The 22,454-nt window shown below is 43.9% G+C and overlaps 1 protein-coding gene across 3 annotated transcripts in view; it reads left to right on the top strand.

Annotated features, from left to right (window-relative positions):
* LOC133025526 (growth factor receptor-bound protein 10-like) overlaps positions 1–22,454 on the top strand; it is a 45,861-nt gene that overhangs the window by 6,180 nt on the left and 17,227 nt on the right. For 2 of the 3 annotated variants that reach the window (XM_061092206.1, XM_061092207.1), the window contains exons 3-5: positions 2,723–2,816; positions 9,797–10,040; positions 10,928–11,051. In XM_061092206.1, coding sequence (XP_060948189.1) covers positions 2,723–2,816; positions 9,797–10,040; positions 10,928–11,051 — 462 coding nt within the window. Of the gene's footprint in view, positions 1–2,722; positions 2,817–9,796; positions 10,041–10,927; positions 11,052–22,150; positions 22,213–22,454 lie in introns of those variants that run through there. The other variant, XM_061092208.1, reaches the window with a different exon arrangement.

Genomic DNA, 22,454 nt, shown 5'->3' with positions numbered 1-22,454 from the left:
CCAGAGTTCAGATTTTCAAAAACTCTGGGTTCTGTGTTTATGCAAAACGTAGTGTCTGGGAAATGATGACGTCACAGCTTACGTCACTGTTGCTCTATGTCACAAGCTTGTGTCAGAAACAAAAACAACAATGGCGGCTGTATTCTGGTTTCTCTCCATTTGGTTAGCTCTGCTAGTTCTAATTGCAAGTTTGCAGGTAAATTTAGCATCAGTGCATCACATTAACAGACAACTGCCTCAACCAATATTACCACAGTAGAACCACAGTTCTTCTCCGGTATTTGACAGGTTGTTAATGTAGACTTTATTGCCACCTTCATGAAGGCCTTCATGGAGATAACCTGAGCCTGTCCTCCTCCTGTGGCATAGCAGCACAACTCTTTACAGCAATAAGTATTGTACTCACTGTACTTTGCTGACACTGAATTAGATAGATACCAGAGCACTTCAGATATTTCTAGTTTTTGACCAATGGTTGCACTCCTGAATGCACACACTTCATAGCCTCCTTTTAAAAACCTCACATCATAAAAATATAAATGTTTTGCGCCAGTGATGAACTTAAAACAATAAATTGAAGATGTCAGAGAAGTTAACCCAAAGATTACATAAAAAGATAGTTTGATTCATGCGCTTGTGAAACTTAAAACAGAAGGGCTCACCATCCACTTAAACCTTAAGAAGATAACCTCCCTTCAAGTACTGTACAGCTTACTGTATACCCATAAGACTAGCAATATCAAGAATGCTGTTTCTGAATATTGGCTTTTCGGCAAATTGTGCAAAACGTCTCACATCTGGAAAATACATTTACTGAGAAACCAATACCCTTTTTAAGAAAGGGAGTCGTGATGTTCAAATTTGGATTTCTCGTCACTTAACCTCCTATTGACTGCAGAGGAAGCTTCAGTGAGCTCCATCTCTCCAGACTATAGAGTCAGAGGATTATAGGGAGGTCAAGACAAGGTTTTTACGGGAGTGTAGCTTGTAAAGTCAATCTTTCACTGCAACGGTGCTGCAGAGGGGAGGTGATTGTCTCTGCGTTTACTTGTAGCTATATACTTACACTGCTGCTACTGATATCTGTTACTTGAACCAGGACACTGTCCTGTGTCCAACTTAACACACAGTGCAAAATTACACTGTGCAACTGTATGATTCTTACACCTCAGTTGATGCATTATGTTATAACATAAGTCATTTTTGCATAATATGATGCACATTTCCATGTCATACAGGCTAACACCTCATAGTTAGACTCTTTGGTGAATGGATTTTTACTTCCTTACATTCCCCTAGGTTAGCTTAGCTTAGCAAAAACTAAGGGAATGTGAAAAGGGACCTTGCCTGGCTCCATTTAACTAAATTTACTTCTCTTAAACACATTAACTAACAACATTTAGACGGTCTATAAAGATGACAGCTTCCCAAAAGCCAAGCCAAAGCATCTTGATCGCCACCTAGTGGTTTGCTGCAAGATAGGTAATACAACCTGTCTCCTTCATGTTAGTGGATGGGTGGTGGACCAAACAAAAAAATGTAAGTACATGTTGAATATTTTTTCGCAAATTGGCTTTTATCAAGTTAGTCCTTATCCCACTTATGCCCAAGTGTTTCTATTACTACCAATTTGGTTTAATTAATTATTTGATGCTTTTAAAAATGTTCTAGCTGATACTGACTCTGGATTTGTCGAGTATGTGTATGAACAGGGCCCTCGATACTGCGGCTTTATTCACCGATTGCTACTGCACAGACTTTTTTTTTATTTGCAAGTAAAAGAAAATTGCTGTTTAACGGGATTATGTGGACTGTTTCTTGGCTCTGAGCTATTGCCTAGCAGCCAGTGGAGACTGTCATCACAGTGAAATCACAGCAGTTGTTGCATGTTGGCAGGTATGCAGTCTGTCACATGATGAGTAAGGTATATTATATGTGAGAGGGGGTTTTGTAGGTAAGTTGTATCTCAGCTTGTCTGCTCGAGCTGAAGCCTGCAGACTTTCTCTGTCAGCCCACAGCCCTGCAGGCAAGTTGCCTTCCTTAGAAAGCTTTTGGCTGTTTCTCAGAGCCCTAAATCTTTCTCTGGGCATTTATGGATGTTTTCGAAACTAGTGTGTGTGTCTGCGTGCGTGCGTGAGTGTGTGCACACATGCACAGCAGGACCTCTGACCACGAGCAGTTCCTGGAAGCAATGCTTCCGCGTTCTTCTTTTTCCTGGAAAAGGGAAGATTGAGAATTTGGTTGGCTTTTTTCCCTTTCTTTCTCCTCTACAGCTTTCTTGCCTCAGGGCTGCTTTAAATTAGACAATACGTGAGGAACTTGGCAGCATGTGCGTGTATCTCCAGACATGTGAGATTGTATAAGTGTGCCAGAGCTAGAAGGTTTCGCTCTAAAAATGATTTATAGTTGTTTTTAATGAGTACCTGAGAGTTTGAGACGACACGTATGTAGGAACGTGTGAGTGTCTGAGAGAGAGAAAGGAAGAAAGGGAGAAAGGGAGAGAGGGAGGAAGGGAGAAAGGGAAAGGTCGATGCCACAGGGTCAAAGGGTGACTGGTCTCTGAACTTGAAGCCTGGTGTTTCCTCGAGAGTAGACACAAAAGAGCCACCCTTTGTCTGACCTACTGAACTCTGTGAAAATATGATGTTGTCTCACTCTTTACTCTGAAGATTTAATCCCACTGAATGTCTTTTACTGGACAGTCTCTCTCTTCTTTCAACAGGAAAGCATGGACCACACTTCCTCTCGCCGGCCTGAGGAGCTGATTGTTCCAGGCTTCCAGCATTCAGCCAATCAAAATTTGCCACATCACCATGGTAACTCTCCTCATCTCTCTTATGTCTTGAGTTTGTTTATCCTCAGTATCTATATCCTTAATCTTCTCTTGGTGACGCAACCATTCTCTCCATGTGCTTTTCCCCTTTTTCGTCAATTTTTTAATGGGACCTCTACAACCCAAAATCTATTTGCCGGGCCATTAAATGCTCTTCCTGTCTTCCTAGAAATCTCCCTCTCTCTCTATCTCCATCTCCATCTAGGACATTGTCTCCCTCCGTCACTGCATGCTCTGCTTTCCAGATGGAGAGGATATAGACAAGTGCTAAAGTGTTTTACCCTCCCTTCCCCCTTTTTTAGCAGTGCTCAGCACATTTTGTCCCCCCCCCCCCCTCCTCGCAATACACATACACACGCATCAGCCTGCTTCCAATAGATTCTAAGAAACCCCTTCAGCTATCATGGAAAATCTTGGGAATCCTTTTGGAAAAGAGCCAACCCAAGGAGAGCAGAGGTTGTAAATTCTCCCTCCTCAACCTCATTTTTTGTATCCCTCTCCCTATGGATGCAGGGTTGTTCAGCGGCTTGTCTGCTCTGGTGATGTGTGGTGGTCATGCTAGTGTGAGAGTATTGTAAATATGGCTCCACATGATTGGGTTGAGTGGGTGTGGCGCAGAGGGCTGCAGGTCACTCAGCGTTGGAGACCAGAGTTAATAGTAAATGGACTGAGGGGCAGGTGTGGAGGTATGCAGGTACATACTTGCAAAGAGGCAGTGACAAGCCAAGAGTGATGAGTGTAATTGTGCTCCAGTTGTGAGGACTTCTAGGAAAAGATTATTTGGTAGTGTCCAGTCTTGTCTTTTTCTAAGAAATTAATAGTTCGTATTCGGTGTTGTTTGCACCCCCTCGGAAAGATTTTTTTACTGATATTATCTCCTCCAATTAAAAAATAATAATCCTCCGCCCACATGACAAAATATGTTCATCATGTCAAGAGCACAAAATGACGACAAACGCTCAAACAAGCACACTTTGCCAGTAGGTGGTGATAAAACGTCCATCAATGATCTGTCAAATAATAGAGAAGAGCATTGTGAGCAGCCTCAGCGAGCTTAGTGTCCTGTCAACTGCTGTATAGCTGCGATTTCATCATCAACCAGCCCTTCGTCATCATCATCAACCAGCCCTTTGGAAGCTTTGTAAAGATTCAGTTTTAGCGACTTAAAACACTGTTAGCATCTGGATGTGAGGCCCAAACAAAGAGTGAATGTTTCCAACTCTAATTAACAGAAATGCAGTGCTGTGACTTTCTTTTTCGCTAGTGGAAAATGTCCTGCTCTGATACGACTTCCTTTACCTACTCATAAAAATAAAAACTGATTGCAGCGATTTAAAATCCACTTTTTTCACCGTGGTTGTGAACCTAAACTGGAAAAGCACGAACTGAAGTAGAAGTTGATGACTCAGGTGAGTGGAAAAGGAAAAGTACATTTACAATCCATGATTATAAATAACTTATAGACTGAACCGGAGTAGACCACAGACTGATGATACTAAAGGCACAGAAACACAACTTTGTTCTACTTTTGTCATTAAATGCAAATGTCAGTGTGGTATTAAACATGCAAGAGGAAGTCTGGAAAATCTCTTCATTGTTTTCAAACCGACATGTGCAGCCACCAATCGTCAGCAAGAAGCACTTTTCCAGATACAAACTGACGGATGTCTTTAGTGTCCAAGCCAAAGTCACCCAGCTATTGTTTCATTCTGACTTTGCACTACACAGAAATATCACATCAACCACTCTGATGGATGTGTTGTATATTTAGACCACAGCTCATGTTACCTGCCCTTCATTTATGCCACTCCTGTCTTTCTAGTGATCTGGTGACGTGTTTTGTTTTGATGCTGTCACCTGCATGCATTTCTTGAGTCAAGAGAAGTTTCCCCCTGCACACACTTATTACACTTAAATGAATATAGAGGTGAATACGATTTTGTTTCTTCAGAATTTTTCTGAGAGGGAGGAGCTGATTCCCTGCACCACAAAAGAGAGCGAGCGAGCATTGTGGGTGTTGCCTCCTACTCATCTGTTGCCTTGCTTCCACGCCAGCAAATGTACTTTCCCAGATTTAGTGTTCTGCTCATAATTTTTATTATGAAGCCTCTTACTTGATTTGTGCACTCTCCCCCAGCGTTGCCCTGCTTCACTTCAGTAGAGGTAATTCATTGAGCTGCTTGGTGAAACCACAGACTTGTGCTGGTTTTTACTGGTAGTTGGAGGCTTTAGACTCTAAAGTCTACAGCTTACTCTAAAGTTTAGAGTCACTTGCATCACAACAATGATTATTAGGAGAAGATATTGCATACATATTAAGATCTATTGTTTGGAGAAATCCAAGACCTAGCCAGTTTAACTTTCAGATTATTGCGCACAAAACAAACTATGAACTATTTAATAACACAAATACAATGCAAGTATAGAGCATTGAGTTCTGAGTAGTGTTTCAAAATGTACTTAAAGGGATTTAAGTACTGAATGGAGTATTTATATTTTTATGGTCCATAAAAGAATGTGGTTGCAATTTGCCTGAACGTCCAGCTCTGTTTTCTGACCTCTTGACTGCTGTCAGAGATCGATGATTGTAGGTTGTTGTGGCCAGGGACAGAGAGCCCTCATTCAGTGTATTCTGGGATCTTGCAGGAAGGATTTGGCCACTTTTGTATGGAAGGTTTTGTCTTCAGATGAAGCCCATACATTTCTTCTACTTTCAAAGTCACAGTTGGAGAGGGAGGAGAGGATATTTTTATGCTATACGTCCTCTGGCTTCCTCGACTGAAGCCAACAGCCGCGGCCAAGTGGGCAACAGCAGGAGGGAGAGGAAAACTCCAGTCGACTAATCAGCCTGAATCCAAATGTGGAGCTGCAATAGAGATGAGCTCTATGAGAGAAAACCTTCAAACTGGCAGTAATTTAGACAAAAAAGGATCTTCCTATTTGTTCTCATCAAATATTGATAACAGGTTTTTTGTCTTTTTTTCTGCAGAGATATTTAATGACCCTAACCCTGAAACTAACTGCCTTCCTTGCACTTGGAAAAGCATTGTGTGTATATATATACATTCTTAACACAAGTTCAAGTACTTATATTTCCTGTACTCCCAAACTCTTGCTGCGATTGTGCAGAGTTTGTATCCTGGATATTTTGGCTTCATTACTGAAAAGTAGGAAGATCACACTGACGATGCTAACATTCTCACACTGACTATGTTAATATGCGCACACTGTGGGTTCACACGTCTGTTTGAATCATCACTCCCATCATATCTATGTCATCAGATCTGAGGGAGTGATTAAGTCGGAGCCTAGCTGCCAAAAACTGACATGTTCTACCGTTGCAATAAACATTGGAACGTGAGTTGTCTAACTGAAATCAATTCATTGGACAAACTGCAATGTCGACACAATTGTGAAGGAAAAGTAGAAGATGAAAAGGCGAACAATGTTATTGCAACTCATCTGAGGCAAACGTGAAGCGCTTTGCCAAATTCTATGTCAATCCATCTGATAGTTGTCGAGACATTTACTCAAAACCACAAATATGAACTGGTTGGCATAAGAATAAACATAATGTGGATCATTAAAGTCATTAGGGTTTGTCTTCTGGTCCAAAGTGGTGGACTGAGTGACCAACTCCACAGTCCCCAGAGCCGTGCAGCTAACATGGCCATAAAGCACTTGGCGACGGTCGGTTCCCTCCTATCAATCAGTTTTTTACTGCTCCAAACATCTTTTTTTGTTATTTCTGGAAATAGAAAATAACATTTGTAACAGACATTTTTTACAGAGGAAATTTTGACATGTTAAAGTGGAAAATTCACGGGTGTAAATACCAAAGTGCATGATGGCTGAATTTCATTTGTCGGCCTCTCTTCCTGGTATTGTGCACGCTGGCTCGCTGTCATACTGTCGTGATGTACTGGGACACTTGAACAGAACGGAGCCATTGTTAATGTTATTAATGGTGTCGGTCAGTGGCGGCTGGTGACATTTTTTTTGGGGGGGGCGCACTTGGGCGGCGCGGTTTAAATAGCCCACCGCAATGAGAAAAAAAAAACTCCGGGGTGCTCCGGTCCGGGACCCGGTCCGTCCCCGGGGACGTCCCGGTCCCCGGGGAGGTGCTCCGGTGCTCCGGGAGGTGCTCCGGTCCCCGGGGACGTCCCGGTCTCCGGAGCACCGGAGGGAGGTGCACCCGGGGAGCACCTCCCCGGGGAGGTGCTCCGATGCTCCGGGAGGTGCTCCGGTCGCCGGGACGTCCCCGGGGACGGTCCCGGACCTCCCCGGGGAGGTGCTCCGGTGCTCCGGGAGGTGCTCCGGTCCCGGTCCCGGTCCCCGGACCGAGACCGGGACGTCCCCGGGGACCGAGACCGGGACGTCCCCGGGGACGGTCCCCGGGGACCGAGACCGGGACCGTCCCCATGCACGTTAACATGTGGTTAAAAATTTCAGCTGATTATTACTGATCGATAAAACTACACACACGACACAGTAAACAACAATGCTTCTATCTCTCCACTGTCTGTCCTCTACCTGTCTCACTCAGTGCTCCGGGACCGGAGCTGCACCTCCGTGCAGATTAAAAGTATCTGCTAACTATGCAGCTCCTGTAGATCAGTGATAAGGTCTCTGATTGGACAGTCCTGTCAGCATGATGTATAAGAAACCCTTTCATTGGCTGTAGGCGCAAGTGAAGTGCGCCCATGGCTCGAACTGTCATCCGCCATTGAGAAGCTGTCCTTGCTCAAATGTTCCTGCCCCTTTTGTTGGCTTCCATAGACTTCCACTTGCCCGGCGCCCACAGGGAGGAGTGGCTTCTCTGTCAGTGATAATGAATGGCAAATATATTACCAAATATAATATATTAAGTGGTTTTGACAGGGGCTTACGGTCTCCGGCACACATTTAACGCTTTAAAACAGTACATTTCTTATTAAATTATTTGATATATAATGTTTTTTGACATGTCATTTTTTTTTTTTTTTTTTTTTTTTCATCTCAAAATTGTAGGGTGGGCGGCGCCCCAGCGCCCTGTATGACGAACCGCCACTGGTGTCGGTGCTTTTCCTATTTTAACAAATCCAAATATCTGCTGTGGGAAAGTCCTACAGTTCATCACAGCTTTACATAATAACCGTCTCTGACTGTCCTCATGCGCTCTCTTGTTCTTTTCCAATTGTGTGCCCCCCTCTGTGTGCCTCAACCTATGTTCCACTCATGTACCCCAGCTTCACATGACCCTATGTCCTGGACGGTCCGTTCTCTGTGTGTATGAGTGTGATGCATAACTCTGTGTGATCTGAGATCAGACGGGCCCACTGCTGGTTTCGGTCCAGTGGCTTCTTTTTATCTCTGTGGGCCCAGTGTGTATGTTCACTGCGTGAATGTGCAGGACAATGCAGTGCTTTTTAATCTTAATTCTGTATAATTACAAACACATGCTCAGCACTGCATAGCAGTACATGGTGTCCTTGGCTCCTCTGAGTGAATGTGTGCTTCTGTGTGTGTTTTGGTGCCCTACTTTGTCCTGTTCACTTGGTCACCATGTGCTATGAACAGGCTGGTGAATTTTCCAGAGTGCTGTAATTTCTTCCTACTGGAATGTCAGGAATTCTGTGTGTGGTGTTGGGGTGGGACGCATAGGACCAAAGGGCTTTGGACATACACACACACATACACGTACACACATACAGAAACACATGGAGACATACTGCACTTTTGAGCACACTTGACAGACCTGCTCAGTCTTGTACTTACATTACTTACTTACTCTATTAGTGTATTTTATGGATATATTTCTATCCGAATAGAACAGTTTTCTCAGTGCACGTTCACTTTTGAGAAGTTAGGATTTGGAAATAGCTGTAAGCCTGGGAAATGTTTAATACTTAGCACAGTCTGCAAGTTAACTTTATTGATCCCTAAAGGAAACGTAAATATTTTACTTGACGCAAAAAGCATGAAAAAAAGGTGAACTGCAAGTCATTAAAGCACGTAGGGTAGCTTACACTAGGCTGTCTAGACCCAGGACTGACTTCAGTTAATAAGAAACAGGTCAGGTTAGAGGACAAGTGCGGACACCAGCCTTATTTACTGTCCTGCAATAGGAGCTCTCGAGACCCTTTCACCTTTGGTGTGGTCTGGTCGGTCATTTGGTCTGCGGGTCTCAACCTCCAGTCCTTGATGGACATCTTAGCCCCTTAAGTGACAGGTTTCACATAATCTGACCAATGGCGAGCCAGCAAGTCAGTGTACTACACAGTCATTGGAGGAAATCCTAAGCCAAAGTGATATAAATATATGTATATATATATATATTATACATAAATCAAGACTCTCTTCCTGCTTGATGTTTTAGGTACACAGTGTACATTTTACGAAATATTTTCAACTGTTTACCATGTGAAATTATAGCTAATGAAAAGTGCTGGTAATAGGGCACACAGTATGCAAAGTAAGAAAAGGGCCAAAATGCTGAGCTGTGTGTTTAGAGGCAAAGTGAAGCGTGATGCCTGTTTCCTCTTTGTGGACCACGAACCATTCACACCAATAATTTATGACAAAATGGCTTTAACAGTATTTACTCCATCTTTCTTCAAATACAGAAATTCAAGAACATCACATTGCATTGAATTTATTTACATGAACATAACCAGACTTTGTGATTTTCTAATGTTTTTCATTACTTTGACAAGTTGTTTCTATCAGCTGTGAATATGACAGAGAGAACATGAATAATTCATCACAAAATGTGGCTTCTGCAGTTAAAAAAGGCTGATTCACTAAAAGTTTAATCTTACCTAAAAGAAAAGAGTAAGCGTTACTATGAAGGCTGTTTTTAATAACTATCATCTGGATATTGATGGTTTTAATATGAATTGTTCTCACTGTTACCTATCGAGGGGACACCTAGTGGTCACTTGCTGCCCTGTCACTCACTCCTCCCTTCACCTGCCTCCACAGACGACGACGTGGACCTGGAGCAGTTGGTGAACGAGATGAACTCCTCCATGGAGAGCGTGTACTCCACGCAGGCCGACACTGCGCTCCTCTTGAACAACGGCCACATGCACACGCCGCACTACCACCCCCACCAGCAGCATGTGCACGCCGCCTACCCGGGACACGGCCAGGCCCACCGCCACCACACCCCGCCCTCCAAAGAGAGGCTGCGGCACTCACAGCCCATGCACATCCAGGCCGTCAGGTAGACGACGCACACGACCTGCCCTCCGTGTTGATCTCAGTGATTTATGTGTGAGATAAAAGTCAGCTGTGTTTAGGACAGGACTGTGCTGCCTGAGGAGGAACACTCTGTTTATCTTTTGCTGTCTTTTTTTTCTTTTGTTGGTTTGTGTGCACGAGGCAAACAATCTGTTTCCTGCCGTCTGTATTCTCTCTCGGGCTTTAACTCTTTGCCTTTCACTACATTTGAGGTTTTATATTAGACTTATTGTAATGCAAAATATTAGATGCAAACAATTGATTAATTGCACATGATTGTCCAGATTGATTGAACTACAGATCTTGATTTAGGCCGGGGGTCTTTGTGTGGACTTCCTGTTCTCCCCCAGTCCAATGACCTGCAGACTGAGACTTAGATTAATTGGAGCCTCTAAATTGAGTGTGATTGATTGTTTATGTGTTGGTCTACATTGGCGACCTGTCCAGGATGTACCCCCCCCCCCCCCCGCCCAATGTCAGCTGGGATTGGCTCCAGCTCCCCCCCACGACCCTCAACGGATAAGTAGTATAGATAAAAGATGGAAAGATGGGTCATAATATAAGTAAAATCACCATGTCAGTTTGAAAAGTCATTGTCTACAATCGCTCTGCACCAAAACATTGTTAACCTTTAGTTTCTCTTGCTAATCTTTGTAAATCATTTTCAATCATTGCAGAAGTAATCTAAATGTAAACCTATGAATGTATAGATATTTGTTTGATCAAACGTCAGGGGTCTAACTAACTTTTTTGTCCACTATAAGATGTGACCTACATCTTTCCATACCAAAATGATTCCCATGACCATAGGATCAGTCTTTCATTGGTCTGCCAGTGCTTTCACATAAGAGTGTGTGTCTCCCTCTGCAGGTTCCTGCAGGAAGAGCAGCAGCTGCGTCCAGCCTCCCTGCCAGCCATTCCCAACCCGTTCCCTGAGCTCTGCAGCCCGGCAGGCTCCCCTGTCCTCAGCCCCATACAGACCTCGGACAACCATGTAAGCTTACTCACATCACCTGCACTAATACACACTGACTGGAATTATACAACTGACTGGAGTAGGCAGGTTCACTCAAGTGTTTGCTGGTTCCTCACTCAGGGCCTATACCTTCCAGTGCCACAAGTGGAAAGAGTTACCTCACCTACAGTCCAACACTTTTTACTGTTAGTGAGTTTTCAGTTAAACAGTTACATAGACATGACATCACATGTGGCAGCATGCAGCGAGAGAATAAACACACATGGCTCGCTGTAATGTTGTTTTTTGAAGTTTTTCCCTGTCAGTATTTGTGTGGTTGAGCTTGGTTTTAAATTCCTCATGGTGTTTGTTGTCCTTTACTTGACCACAATCACAAGTGATGGAGTGTGTGTGTGAGAGTGTGTGTGTGTGTGGAAACCAGCTGACTGGCCTGTTATGTTCAGGTCACAGCAGCATGTGTTGACTTTGGCTGCCTACAGCCCTTCCTTCCATTACACAAGAGTTCATCCTGGGTTATCTGACTATATATACGTGTGTGTGTGTGTGTGGGGGTTATTATTGAAGCATCATTATCAATCACACACAGACACGCACACACACCCACACACACATGTAGTGACAGACATGTTTTGCTGGGGAAGGAGGTGAGCAATGTCTCCAGGATGCTGCAGACGGAGTGCAGGCTTCCGTATCGGAGCTGGGAACATCTGTAGGGCGGACCTCTCTGAACCTTTTGAATCTGTCTGACGACTTAGGCAAGACAGGCACCCATTTCCGGTTCACACGCCTCAACCCTGGCCCTGAGGTTCATAGTGTGTGTGTGTGTGTCATAGCCTTGCCCTTCCTTCCCCGTCAGAGCCTCCTGTCCTAGGAATGTTCCATCCTTCTCAAAGATGTTTTCAGGATGCCCACCCTGAACAATAAAAGTTATTTTCGATTCTCCCTCACTCTCTTGCTCATTCCACACACACACAAACACACACAAGCGCCCACAACAATACACACAGATACACACACAGGTGGCATTATTAATTAATTCACACGCACGGATACACATGTGATAAGGGAAAGCATTATCTTTTGCATTTCGGTTGACATCATCTCACAAGGTCTGGAGTCAGAGAGCGAGCTTGCAGTTTGCACAAAGAGCCTTTGTGAGGGTTTGAATCTGTGAGAGCTGATGTGGCCTCATTTGTGTCTTTCCCAGAGCATCTTCACTTTCTCCACAGTTTCTTCATTCTTCAGCTGAGAAAAACAATCGATCTGTGCTTGTTATAATAAAAAAAATACTTAAGTACGTTGTGATAAGTGTATTGTTACTGCACTTTGGGTTTTCTAAGTGCAATATTCTCAAGGCTGCTTTGCATATGCTCTGTATCTGACATTGATGACCCTCCCAACAGTTAATGGCTCAGGGGAATGGCAGCATTTTGCTCCTTCTTCATTGTATTTTTCATGGAATGTCACCAGGTTCGAGTAGGCAGGAATATTTTTCAAGATTGCTTTATGGCACAAAAACAGGAAGCTCGTAGTACTCCTGCACGGACATTGATAAAGCCCATACTGGAAGGAGTGAAAGGACATGGAAAAATCAAGTCCAACATTCCATTGTGTTTTGCATCGTCAGCAAATGAGAGAAACTTTTAGGCTGAAGAAGCAGAGGAGGTGGCTAAGAGACTGATAGATGTGTGTGTCGTGGGAAGCGTAAAGAAACAAAGCAGGTCCCGAATTAATATGTTGTTACATTAATGCTAAGAAATGCAAGGTTTTCATGGTTTACTGTAGAATTACGGCTCCTGTACACCATTAGATAGACATTTGCGGTTTTGATTGATGAAATATCTTGGCAATTATTGGTCCAAGTCATATTAGCGTCCCTCTCATGATGATTTGAACGGGTGATAGACAGCTATTAGAGAAAACGCTTATATATTAGCTTTTCTTATCTTGTAGCATCATCAGGTCTAGATTTTCAGTTCATCCTGTGCTTTGGTTTATATGCAAACTAATGACATTCCCTGTGTTTAATATTACGTGCTCATTAGCACATGTTCGCATGCTGACACAATAGCCACAGATGCTGAACATGGTATACATTACCTACTAATCGTCAGCATTTTCATTGTGAGCGTGATTGCATGCTGGTGTTATTTTAGCTCGAAGCATATCTGTGCCTAACTAAATCCTCACAGAGCTACAAGCATGGCTGTGTGTGTGTCTGGGTCTCGACTCTGTGTAAGGATAAATGATACGCCTGCACTTCCTCCTGTTGAACAAACTTAAAGCTAAAATATCCAAGTTACGGGTGTGTGTGTTATTAGGGTGCCGCGAGACAGGAGGTCAACCAATCACAAATTGGTCCCAGCTGTCAATCATGACATTTTCCTTATTTTTATATCATCAAATAACCAATTCAATCCAAACTTTGAAAAAATGTATACTTGAAGATGCATTAGTGTGATACAAACTACTTAAAATAAAAGAAACCATATTTGAGAAAAATGTATTGGACACGTACTTTGACTTTTTAGTTTAGTTTAGTCCATGTCCCATCTAGTAACATGGAGTAAGTTCCTTAGCTATACTGCAGCCAGCTACCAGGGGGCGATCAAGATGATTAGGCCTCAGTCTTAGAGAGCCGTCAAGTTGTACGTTTCAGTAGCAGCTGGGCTCTGTCAGTGGAATGCATGTGGAAAGAAATGTTCCTTAATTTGCTCTAATGCTTGAAATAACACGTGGCCGTTCTCCGGGTGATTGACTCAAGCCGTCACTGATCAAATCACTTAAGTTCAGTGAGACCAATGGCAGACTGGCCATAACGTGGCCTTCAGGTCCAGACATCAGTGCGTCATGCTCTTTTATGTAATGTCATGTGTAAGCTGGTAGAAAGGCAAGCGAATGCTGTGGAGGTGGTTAAGTCTATACGTATATATGTGCCGAGTGGTTTGTTTATGAAGTCTGAGGAGCATTGAGCGTGGCTTATACAACAATGCAGATGAGGTTCTCAGATGTGCAGTGCATTGGTCCACAGACAATGGCACGGTTTTATCGTAGGATCTCTCTCCCTCCAGCTGTAAGGCTGGAATCGGAACATTCTTTACTAAGCTTCAGTCTTCTTGGAAGGGATACACAGCTTACTGTACATTATGAAACAGTAAAACTGTTTGTGACATGACAGGTTTATGGTCTGCGTTGCCCTTGATAAGAAAAATGGAATTGTCCTCAGGGTATTCTGAACGGTCCTCTATAAATACATAACAGGATGGTGCTCTCCATAAGATTTTTAGGGAACAACTCATTTGATGGTAAATGTAGTTTTATTCTTAAAAAGTATCCTGGAAGATGCAGAGCTATTTCAGTATTCTGATTTGTAATTAATGCTCAACTCTGATTGTGGCCGTCTCCCATGCAAGTTATGGTAGTCTCACACCACACCGTTCAGTCATGTTACCCCGGCTTTCACTAGGATGAGGTCAGGGCCTGCCTGTCATCTCTTGGCAAACGGGTTTGTTTTGGTATCAAGACTGCAGCTGTAATGCAACTCCTGCTTTTATTTGTGGCCTGAGACGCAGTGTTACGTACTTCAGGGGCGGCAGGGAGCCCCAGTGGTTCCAGAGAACATCCCTCAAACATAGAACTCAGGCTCAAGCCCACTGGGTTGGTACACATCCATTCTGCTTAATAAGATCTGAGCAAGACACTGAAACCCTTCCATCACTGGGTTCGCTGCTCTCTAGCTGAGTTTGACCTTTAACCTCCCTGTGGATAGAGGTCAGAGAAAACATAAAAAAAGGTGAAAAAGTCAGTTTCTCATGGCTTGATATACAGTGTATAATCTGATTATTAAAAAAAGTAAGAGATTATGGGCAAAGATTAATACTTGTGTTTACATTCTGAAGCTCTGTTTTTAGTCATGTCAGAGTTTGTCAGTTGTTCTGCCATTTTGAAATAACTTTCTAAATATAACAGCTATTGGACCAACTGCCTCAAAATGTTGTATTGACATTCATGGTCCCCAGAGGATGACTTATGATTATTTTGGAGATCCTCAGATTTTTCTTCTACTTCAAATATGAGTTGGACATGTTTTCACAGCTGTTGGATGGATTGCCTGATGGCGATCATAAGCTTGAGTATTAATACATTTTGGTGGTCCCTCCTTTGATGTTTGAGTGTCATCATCAGGTCAAATTAAAAACATTTTGCACAGTTGCCTCTCCTGTTTTACTTTGTGCTGAAATAATAGTAAAAAGACGCTACCATTGGTCTCTTTTGTGCAAAATGTTGTGAACATAGTTATAACCACTAAGCAGCCCTTTGACATTGTGCTGGTGAGCATGTTAGCATTTAGCTCAAAGCACTGCTGTGTTTGTGTGGCTTTAATGTGAGTGTAGACTCTTTGATCTCTAATACAAGCCTTGAGCCTAACGTTGTGATGGTATCGTCAAATTTTTTCATTTTGCAATACTTGAAATGACTGGACGCTTTGTTGTCTTCGAGCCAGTTTGTGTGTGTGCATACTGAACCTCACACTTAAGAGAAATTGTCCTTCACTTTCTTCAAGTTAACTACTGTCGGCTGTTTGGCTCTGATGGTAAATGTCTGTTATCATACTGTAAATAACATAACATGGAAAATACTAGTTTGTTACTGTCATTAGGTTAATTTAGGTGCTCATTGCGTTTTTCAGTTTCCAATAGTACATTTAACACGTTGACACTACATCTCAGCTCAATTATAAATGATACGTGCATATAATTCAGCCTTGTAGCAAAATAAGACATGATGTTCTGCAGCAGTGTCTTAAAAACGAACTTAACACTCAGGCAATGAGCACTCTGGGTTTAGGACTCCCACCTCCTCCCCCTTATCTGCAGTCAGCTGATGTGCTTCTGCACGCTATGGTCTGCTGACCCACTGCAATCAGATCAGGTACATGTAAGTTTGTGTGCAAAGATGGCAGAGAAAGCCTGTTCAACATTGTAAGCTTATATTGTCATGGATATGCGAGCTCCATTGTTAGGCAGACAGTCGCTTGCTGTTCTTCCTCACTCAGATCAAGATACTTTACTGTAGAATTAAATTTAATCACTTACCTGGGAAGAACCACCGAAAGTAGAGAAGCACAAGTCTCTGAGTTAACGACTTAGTGTGTGCGTGCGTGTGTGTTTGTTATGAAGATTTGCAGAACTTTTGAATTGCTGCCATGCGATAAATGGTTTTCATGCCGTGGCGATGTGATGACGCAAGCTTGTATTTCCCAGGGAGGATTTGCTTGTTTGACACAGCAGCAACATTCACAGCAGCAACGTCATTGTGTACACTGAAGACCTCATTGGAAACAAATCTGAAATGTCAGTAACATAAATAATGTTCCTGAGATCGCTGGTAGAGACACACAAGGGGGGGACACTTGTCTGGGGTGATCAGATCACAAGTTGGCGGTCAGTTCACACCTGGCGTTGTACTCAATGTGTTTACAGTGACCACCTGTGATCGGAGCTCAGTTCACTGCTCTGCGTGCAAATATTCACGTGGATCCTTTCTGTTTGCAGAGATCATCAAATGTGTCTGAGAGGGATTGTCAGGTTTTAAAAAAAATTGTTGTGCTTCTTATGCCTTGTCAACACTTCTTCAATTATTTTACTGATATGTTCCCCCTCTGTTTAACAAAAACAAAATCTCTACCCACACGATTGTTTAAAAGAATCATCTGTTCAGACAGGAACACAATAACGACTTCAAAAACTCAAACAAGCATGCCGGGCCAGTAGGTGGCGATCAGCGAGGTTCAAGATATATCTGGTGAGGCATATGCCTGTGAACGATGGTAATCTGGTGCACTGAGGCCACATTTAGCTGCTTGTAAGTAAACCTAGCAGTGCTAACCAGACATAGAGACATCCGTGTATAGTTGTTGTTGTTTCTGGTGCATGTTCATTACACTATGTATCAGTGCATATGCAGGAAGTAAGCTGTGACATCATCGTTTCCCGTACGCTCAGATTTGTACACAAGGACAAGGATAGAGATGTATGGATGGGATCTTTGCACGTTGAGATATATCACTGTGTAAACTTCTCTGCCAAAAAAATTTGATTTCAATTTGTTTGGTATCTGGCTCATCACAATTTTAGCTGGACTTGATTTCTCCTACGCCCGCATGACTTCATTTTATCAAACCTACAAGTGATATTTAAACCTGAGGAGACTAGAAGTGACTGCTGTGTGTCAGGCAGTCGGCCGTTGGGACTTGGTCTGAATGTGTGTACATGTTTATCTGTGTGTTTGTGTGTGTGGGACAGTGGCGTGTCAGTGTTGGGTCGTGGGAAGGTGGGGAGGTGAGCCACTCAGTGAGGCTTTGTGGTGGCGCTCCAGAGAGGTGAAATTGAGTTTGGCCTGTCTGCAGAGCTAATCAGCTCTGTCTGGCCTGAAACCCGAACCACTCACAGACATGAAAGAGGACTGATACTGTAATAGACCAGGGTGGGAAGTCACCAGCAACCAGCATTCAAATGCTGACATTAGATATGGGTGTGTTAGTCTACTGGAGCAGCCTCTGCCAGACAGCCAGCTATCATTTGGAGATTTGTAGAAGCTCGTATGATATTAACTGTAGGGTAATGAGGAAATTTGCCTTTGGTTTCACCATAAGACAACGTCATAAAAACCTAAAAATACAAAGTATGACACTGTGAATACATCATCCCAACAAACACATACAACAATACATCATCTCAGAATTCACATTCTTGAAAATACAAATCACAATACACAAATAAACGCTCCTTTTCACATCAGCCCTAATCGGATGACTAATCAGGAATTGACGGACAACCTCATCATTGATGGGGAACGAGTTCAAAAAGAAAAGCTGTTTATGGAGAATAACCACCAACAAGTGACTCATCATAAGATCAAAACGAATCAGTAAAATCTAAAAGAAGGACCTATGTGACCAATAGTCCACATAGGTCTGTGTGCTATTCTTAGATGAGGAAGCAACTAGAGAGTCCGCACTTATGGAATCTCTGCGTGTGAATGAGAGGCTCAAATGCAGAGAATATGTTTTGCAAAATATCCACTTAAATGTGAATCCCTCCGAGAAAAAGAAAGGACCAGGATTCAAGGCACAATAATGAAGGTGAAGCTGTAGCACAGGACGGTGGTTCAGAACAACTACCAGTCCTTTGACAAGTTGGGTGAATTTCTCATCAAACAGGAGAGAATCATGTGGCAAGTGGCACCAGAGAGCCGCTGCAAACCCTGAGGAAGCAGCTGTGGAAATACTACCCTCTGCTCAGCGGGCAGCACAGCTGGATTCAGAATCTGTGTGCCCCCTCGTCAAGAGGATACATCAGTTCTGCAGAGCAGGACCGCCCTGGAGTCACACAGCCTGAGATCCTGCTTTGAACCTGATCTTCACACAGAAGCACTTGGCACATTCCTGGATGGATGCTGCCTCAGAATATACTGATATGTCCAACAAGGCATTGTTGTTGTTGGTGCTTCTGATGCTCTCACTCATCTGTGACAGTAAAGACAAAGTACCGGAATAGACTTGCTGCTGGGCCTGATCTCTGCCTAAAGCTAATGTAGCTATCAAAATCAGAATCAGAATCAGGTTTATTGGCCAAGTAAGTTTGCACAAACAGGGAATTTGACTCGGTAAAGTATCAGCAACATAAACTTTTAATTAGATGAGGTGAGACTGGTGCAAAGCAGTGTTACCCAACATGTGATTCGTATATCCAGTACATTTAGATAAAAAGTTTGCAGGTGGTCCCACAGAGACAGGAGGAAATATTGTGCTAATGATCTAATGCATGGGCTTGAGTGAGAATGGGCGTGCCGTTAAACGCCTTAAATATCTCACGACAATGGGTCCAGCTCTGATGGACTGGGATAACTGCATTGGAATGGTTTTCCCTCATGTTGGACATAATGGAATTTGATGTATTCACGTTTTATTATGCATATTTTCAGTTCTGTAGGCCCATGTTCATAAGGAATTTGTCATTGGAGAGTCACTGCTGTGTTCGAGAACAGACTTTGACAACAGAGAGAATCATCACCCCTGAGGTTTTTGGTGTTTTAGCATCTTTTAGCTCATTGATTTGACTTTACAAGTCACAGCGTTAGTTTGCTCACTGCTCTGATTAGCATCATATCAAGCAGCTGTAGTCTGTTGTTTTAAGCATAAAAGCTGATAAACCCACTGTGTGCCCCTGACTCGGCACAGAACAGCAGACAAAAGCAGTGTCTCAATTCTGGGGTTGCGTCCTTCGTGGGCTTCGCAGACTGCAAAGGCTGAACCCAAATGAGACGGTCTGGCCTAGCAACAGAGCTGAAGTTGGAGAAAGTTTTAATGGCCCTTGGTTTTGTACCATGTGTACCGTAAGCTGCTCAGTTGTGACACTCAAGCATCGGACATCCCGTGCTTGCCGGCGCCATTATCTCTTTGAAAAACCGTTCCGTCACTGAAGCACATAGCACAAAGCACGAAAGGCTCCACCTGTTGGAGCCTTTGTTTCCCGGGGATGGAGGGACATTTGAAATGGGACAGCTTAGTCACGCCACTGTGATGCAACTGGTTTCAAATGCAGCCTTGGAAGTATGCAGCTCCTGAATAGAGACACAATGGCTAATGGCTGGCTGGTAAACGTAGTGGCCCACGTGTTAGGGGTCAGTTGAAAGCTAAACAGATCTGAAATAGATACCTGCATTTATCAGCCTGCAACAACAAATCCTTTCTAACTGCAATATAGTCTAATATAAGTCTAACCTGCCCCCCCCCCCCCCCCCCATAGTGTGAATGAATCAAGTGTGCTTTTACAATCTGCAGGCCGACTGGAAGAGATCTGCTCTGACTTAAAACAACCAGATCCCTTGTGTGTATGTGTATGTTAGTTTGTATACTTAAGAGTATGTGTGTGTGTGTGAGTATGTGTGTGTGTGTGTGTTATCATATAGCCTGATAGGTTTAGGGGCCCATAAACCTCTTGGTCAAGTGGGCCTGACCCTGGCGCAGATTATTGTGTTTGACCTCTGACCCTGTACAAACTCTGCCTGTGTGTGTGTGTATAGTGTGTATATATGTGTGTGTGTGCTGCATATATACACAAACATGTATATATGCAGGTGTCTGTCCATGACCCTTCAATCCAATATGCTACAACCCTAAGCCCTTTGTGTGTGTGTGTGTGTGTGTGTGTGTGTGTGTGTGTGTGTGTGTGTGTGTGTGTGTGTGTGTGTGTGTGTGTGTGTGTGTGTGTGTGTGTGTGTGTTGGGACTGTACTTTTCCACCACTCACTCTCCTCTGGTAGAGAGAAAAAGAGGGAAGTAGGGGAGGGGTAGAAATACACAGAGGTGCGTTCAATTTCATAACGCAAAGGGATGTATAACTTTTTAGGGTCCAGAAACAGTTGGTGAAAAGTTAAAGTACATGAACACATGGTGATGTAAACAGAAAGAAAAGAGAGAAAAGAATTCTGCTGGCTCCATATGTCGCACAATGTGAGCTGGGTATCTCTTGCTGTATAGCCTTTCTTTCACATGTGCTCATCACATACCAGAACATGCATTATCATACGCATAAACACACAAACACACAAGTAAACACACTCAATAAGAGCCGCTGCTCCCCAGATGGCTGCAAAAGTGCCTGAGACTGAAAAATTTGAACAGTATTGTCAAAAGAAAAAAAAAACTGCTGGAGCTGATTGTCAGAGTTTACATTTTGTCTTCCTCTTTTGAGAGTGTGTGTGTGTGTGTGTGTGTGTGTGTGTGTGTGTGTGTGCGTGTGTGTGTGTGCCTCACAGTTCTCATGCACATTGTATTAGGGGCCAGCTGGGTTGGCCTGCACGCTACACATGAGCCTGATTATGACTCAGTATTGCATTACTGACATTCCTCCATAGCTCTCCCTCTTTTCTCTTTCTCCATTCCTCTCCCCCCTCCCCTCCTCTTCCTTTATCTCTATCTATCTCTCTCTCTCCCTCTCGCTCTCTCTCTCTCTCTCGCTCTCTCTCTCTCTCTCTCTCTCTCTGTCTACCTCTCCCGAGGCTGGGCAGATTTGCTGAGCAACCACCTCCCCCCCTATCCCTACCTTCCTCCCTCCCTCCCTCCCTACCCCTCCCTTGACCCCCTCAGCAAAGCCCAAACGCCCGACACGTGATCCACACAGCTCCAGATCAAATCACCGCACCATTTTCTCTCTCTCTTTCTTTCTTTTTTTTTTTTGTTGCAAAGACTTTCAACTACCTCCTTTTTGGGAACCTCGAAGCCATCAGTGTGCGTTACACATGTTGCTCTGGTCCTAACACTCTCTCATAGTATTTCACATACAGCTGGGGAGGAGGAGAAAGAGGAAGAGGAGGAGGATAAGCGGGAGGGAGAGGGTAGAAATTGAAACCGTCAAGCGGCTCAAAGAAAATGTCAGTGGATGCATAAGAATAAGGTGTGTGTGTCTGTGTGTGTGCGTGCGAGTATGTGTGTGTTCAGTGATTGGCTTTGTAGTTTGAGCTCGTTCTTTCTATCCGTGTGTGTGTGTGTGTGTGTGTGTGTGTGTGTGTGTGTGTGGGGGCGTGTTTTAGGGAGAGGGACTGTTACTTTTTCTGTGGCGCCGTTAGTAGACGAAATTTGACCTTGCAATTTTTTTTCGGAGGGATGAGGGGATTTGAACGCAACCTGGAAGATAAAGCGTGCAAAGTACGTGACAGGTAGCAGCTCACCGTTTTCAAAAATCCCACACTGGGTTAATCCAGTGTGAGGAGGAGAAGGAGGGGAGGTGGGGGAGGAGCGGCGGCGGCGGCTCACCACTCCTCGCAGCTCAACCTTTATGCTGCCCGGCAAAAGGAAGAAGGGGCAGCGCTGTCTCTCTTTTTCGCTCAGTCTGTCTCTCTCTCCCTCAGTCTGTCTCTCTTTCGCTCCCGTCCTTCCTCTGTCACTTCCTCCCTCCTTCCCCCCCTCTCCCCTCTCTTGCATTCTCCTTGCCGATCTGTCCCTCCCTCTCTCTCTCCCTCTCTCCCTGACTTCCTTCCCTCCCTTCCCTCCCTTCCCTCCCCTCTCTCCCTCCCTCCCTCTCTCCCTCGCTCTGTCTCACTGTGTCACTGGAGAGCGTCTCAGTGTGAAAATGCCATCCTGCTCTCCAGACTGTTGCCTCTTTCAGGCGGTGGAGGTAAGAGGCTGTGCGTGCGTTTTTTTTCTTGATATCTGTGCGTGTGTGTACATGTGTGTGTGTGGTTACCAGTTTGCAACGTTGAGGACCCTTTGCATCTTCCGGCTGTGATGTTTATGAAACTTTTCTCAAACAAAGCTCATGCGCCATGAATCTACTTTTTTTTGTCACGGGGGCGTGTTGGAGGAGGAGAGGGAGTCTTCTGGCTTTGCAGGGGCAGCGAGCGATGTGACGTTGTTTCT

This window comes from Limanda limanda, chromosome 19 (assembly GCF_963576545.1).
Source record: "Limanda limanda chromosome 19, fLimLim1.1, whole genome shotgun sequence".
NCBI lineage: Eukaryota > Metazoa > Chordata > Actinopteri > Pleuronectiformes > Pleuronectidae > Limanda > Limanda limanda.
The sequence above is the reverse complement of the archived record's forward strand: the minus strand, read 5'-3'. Positions and strand labels throughout refer to the sequence as shown.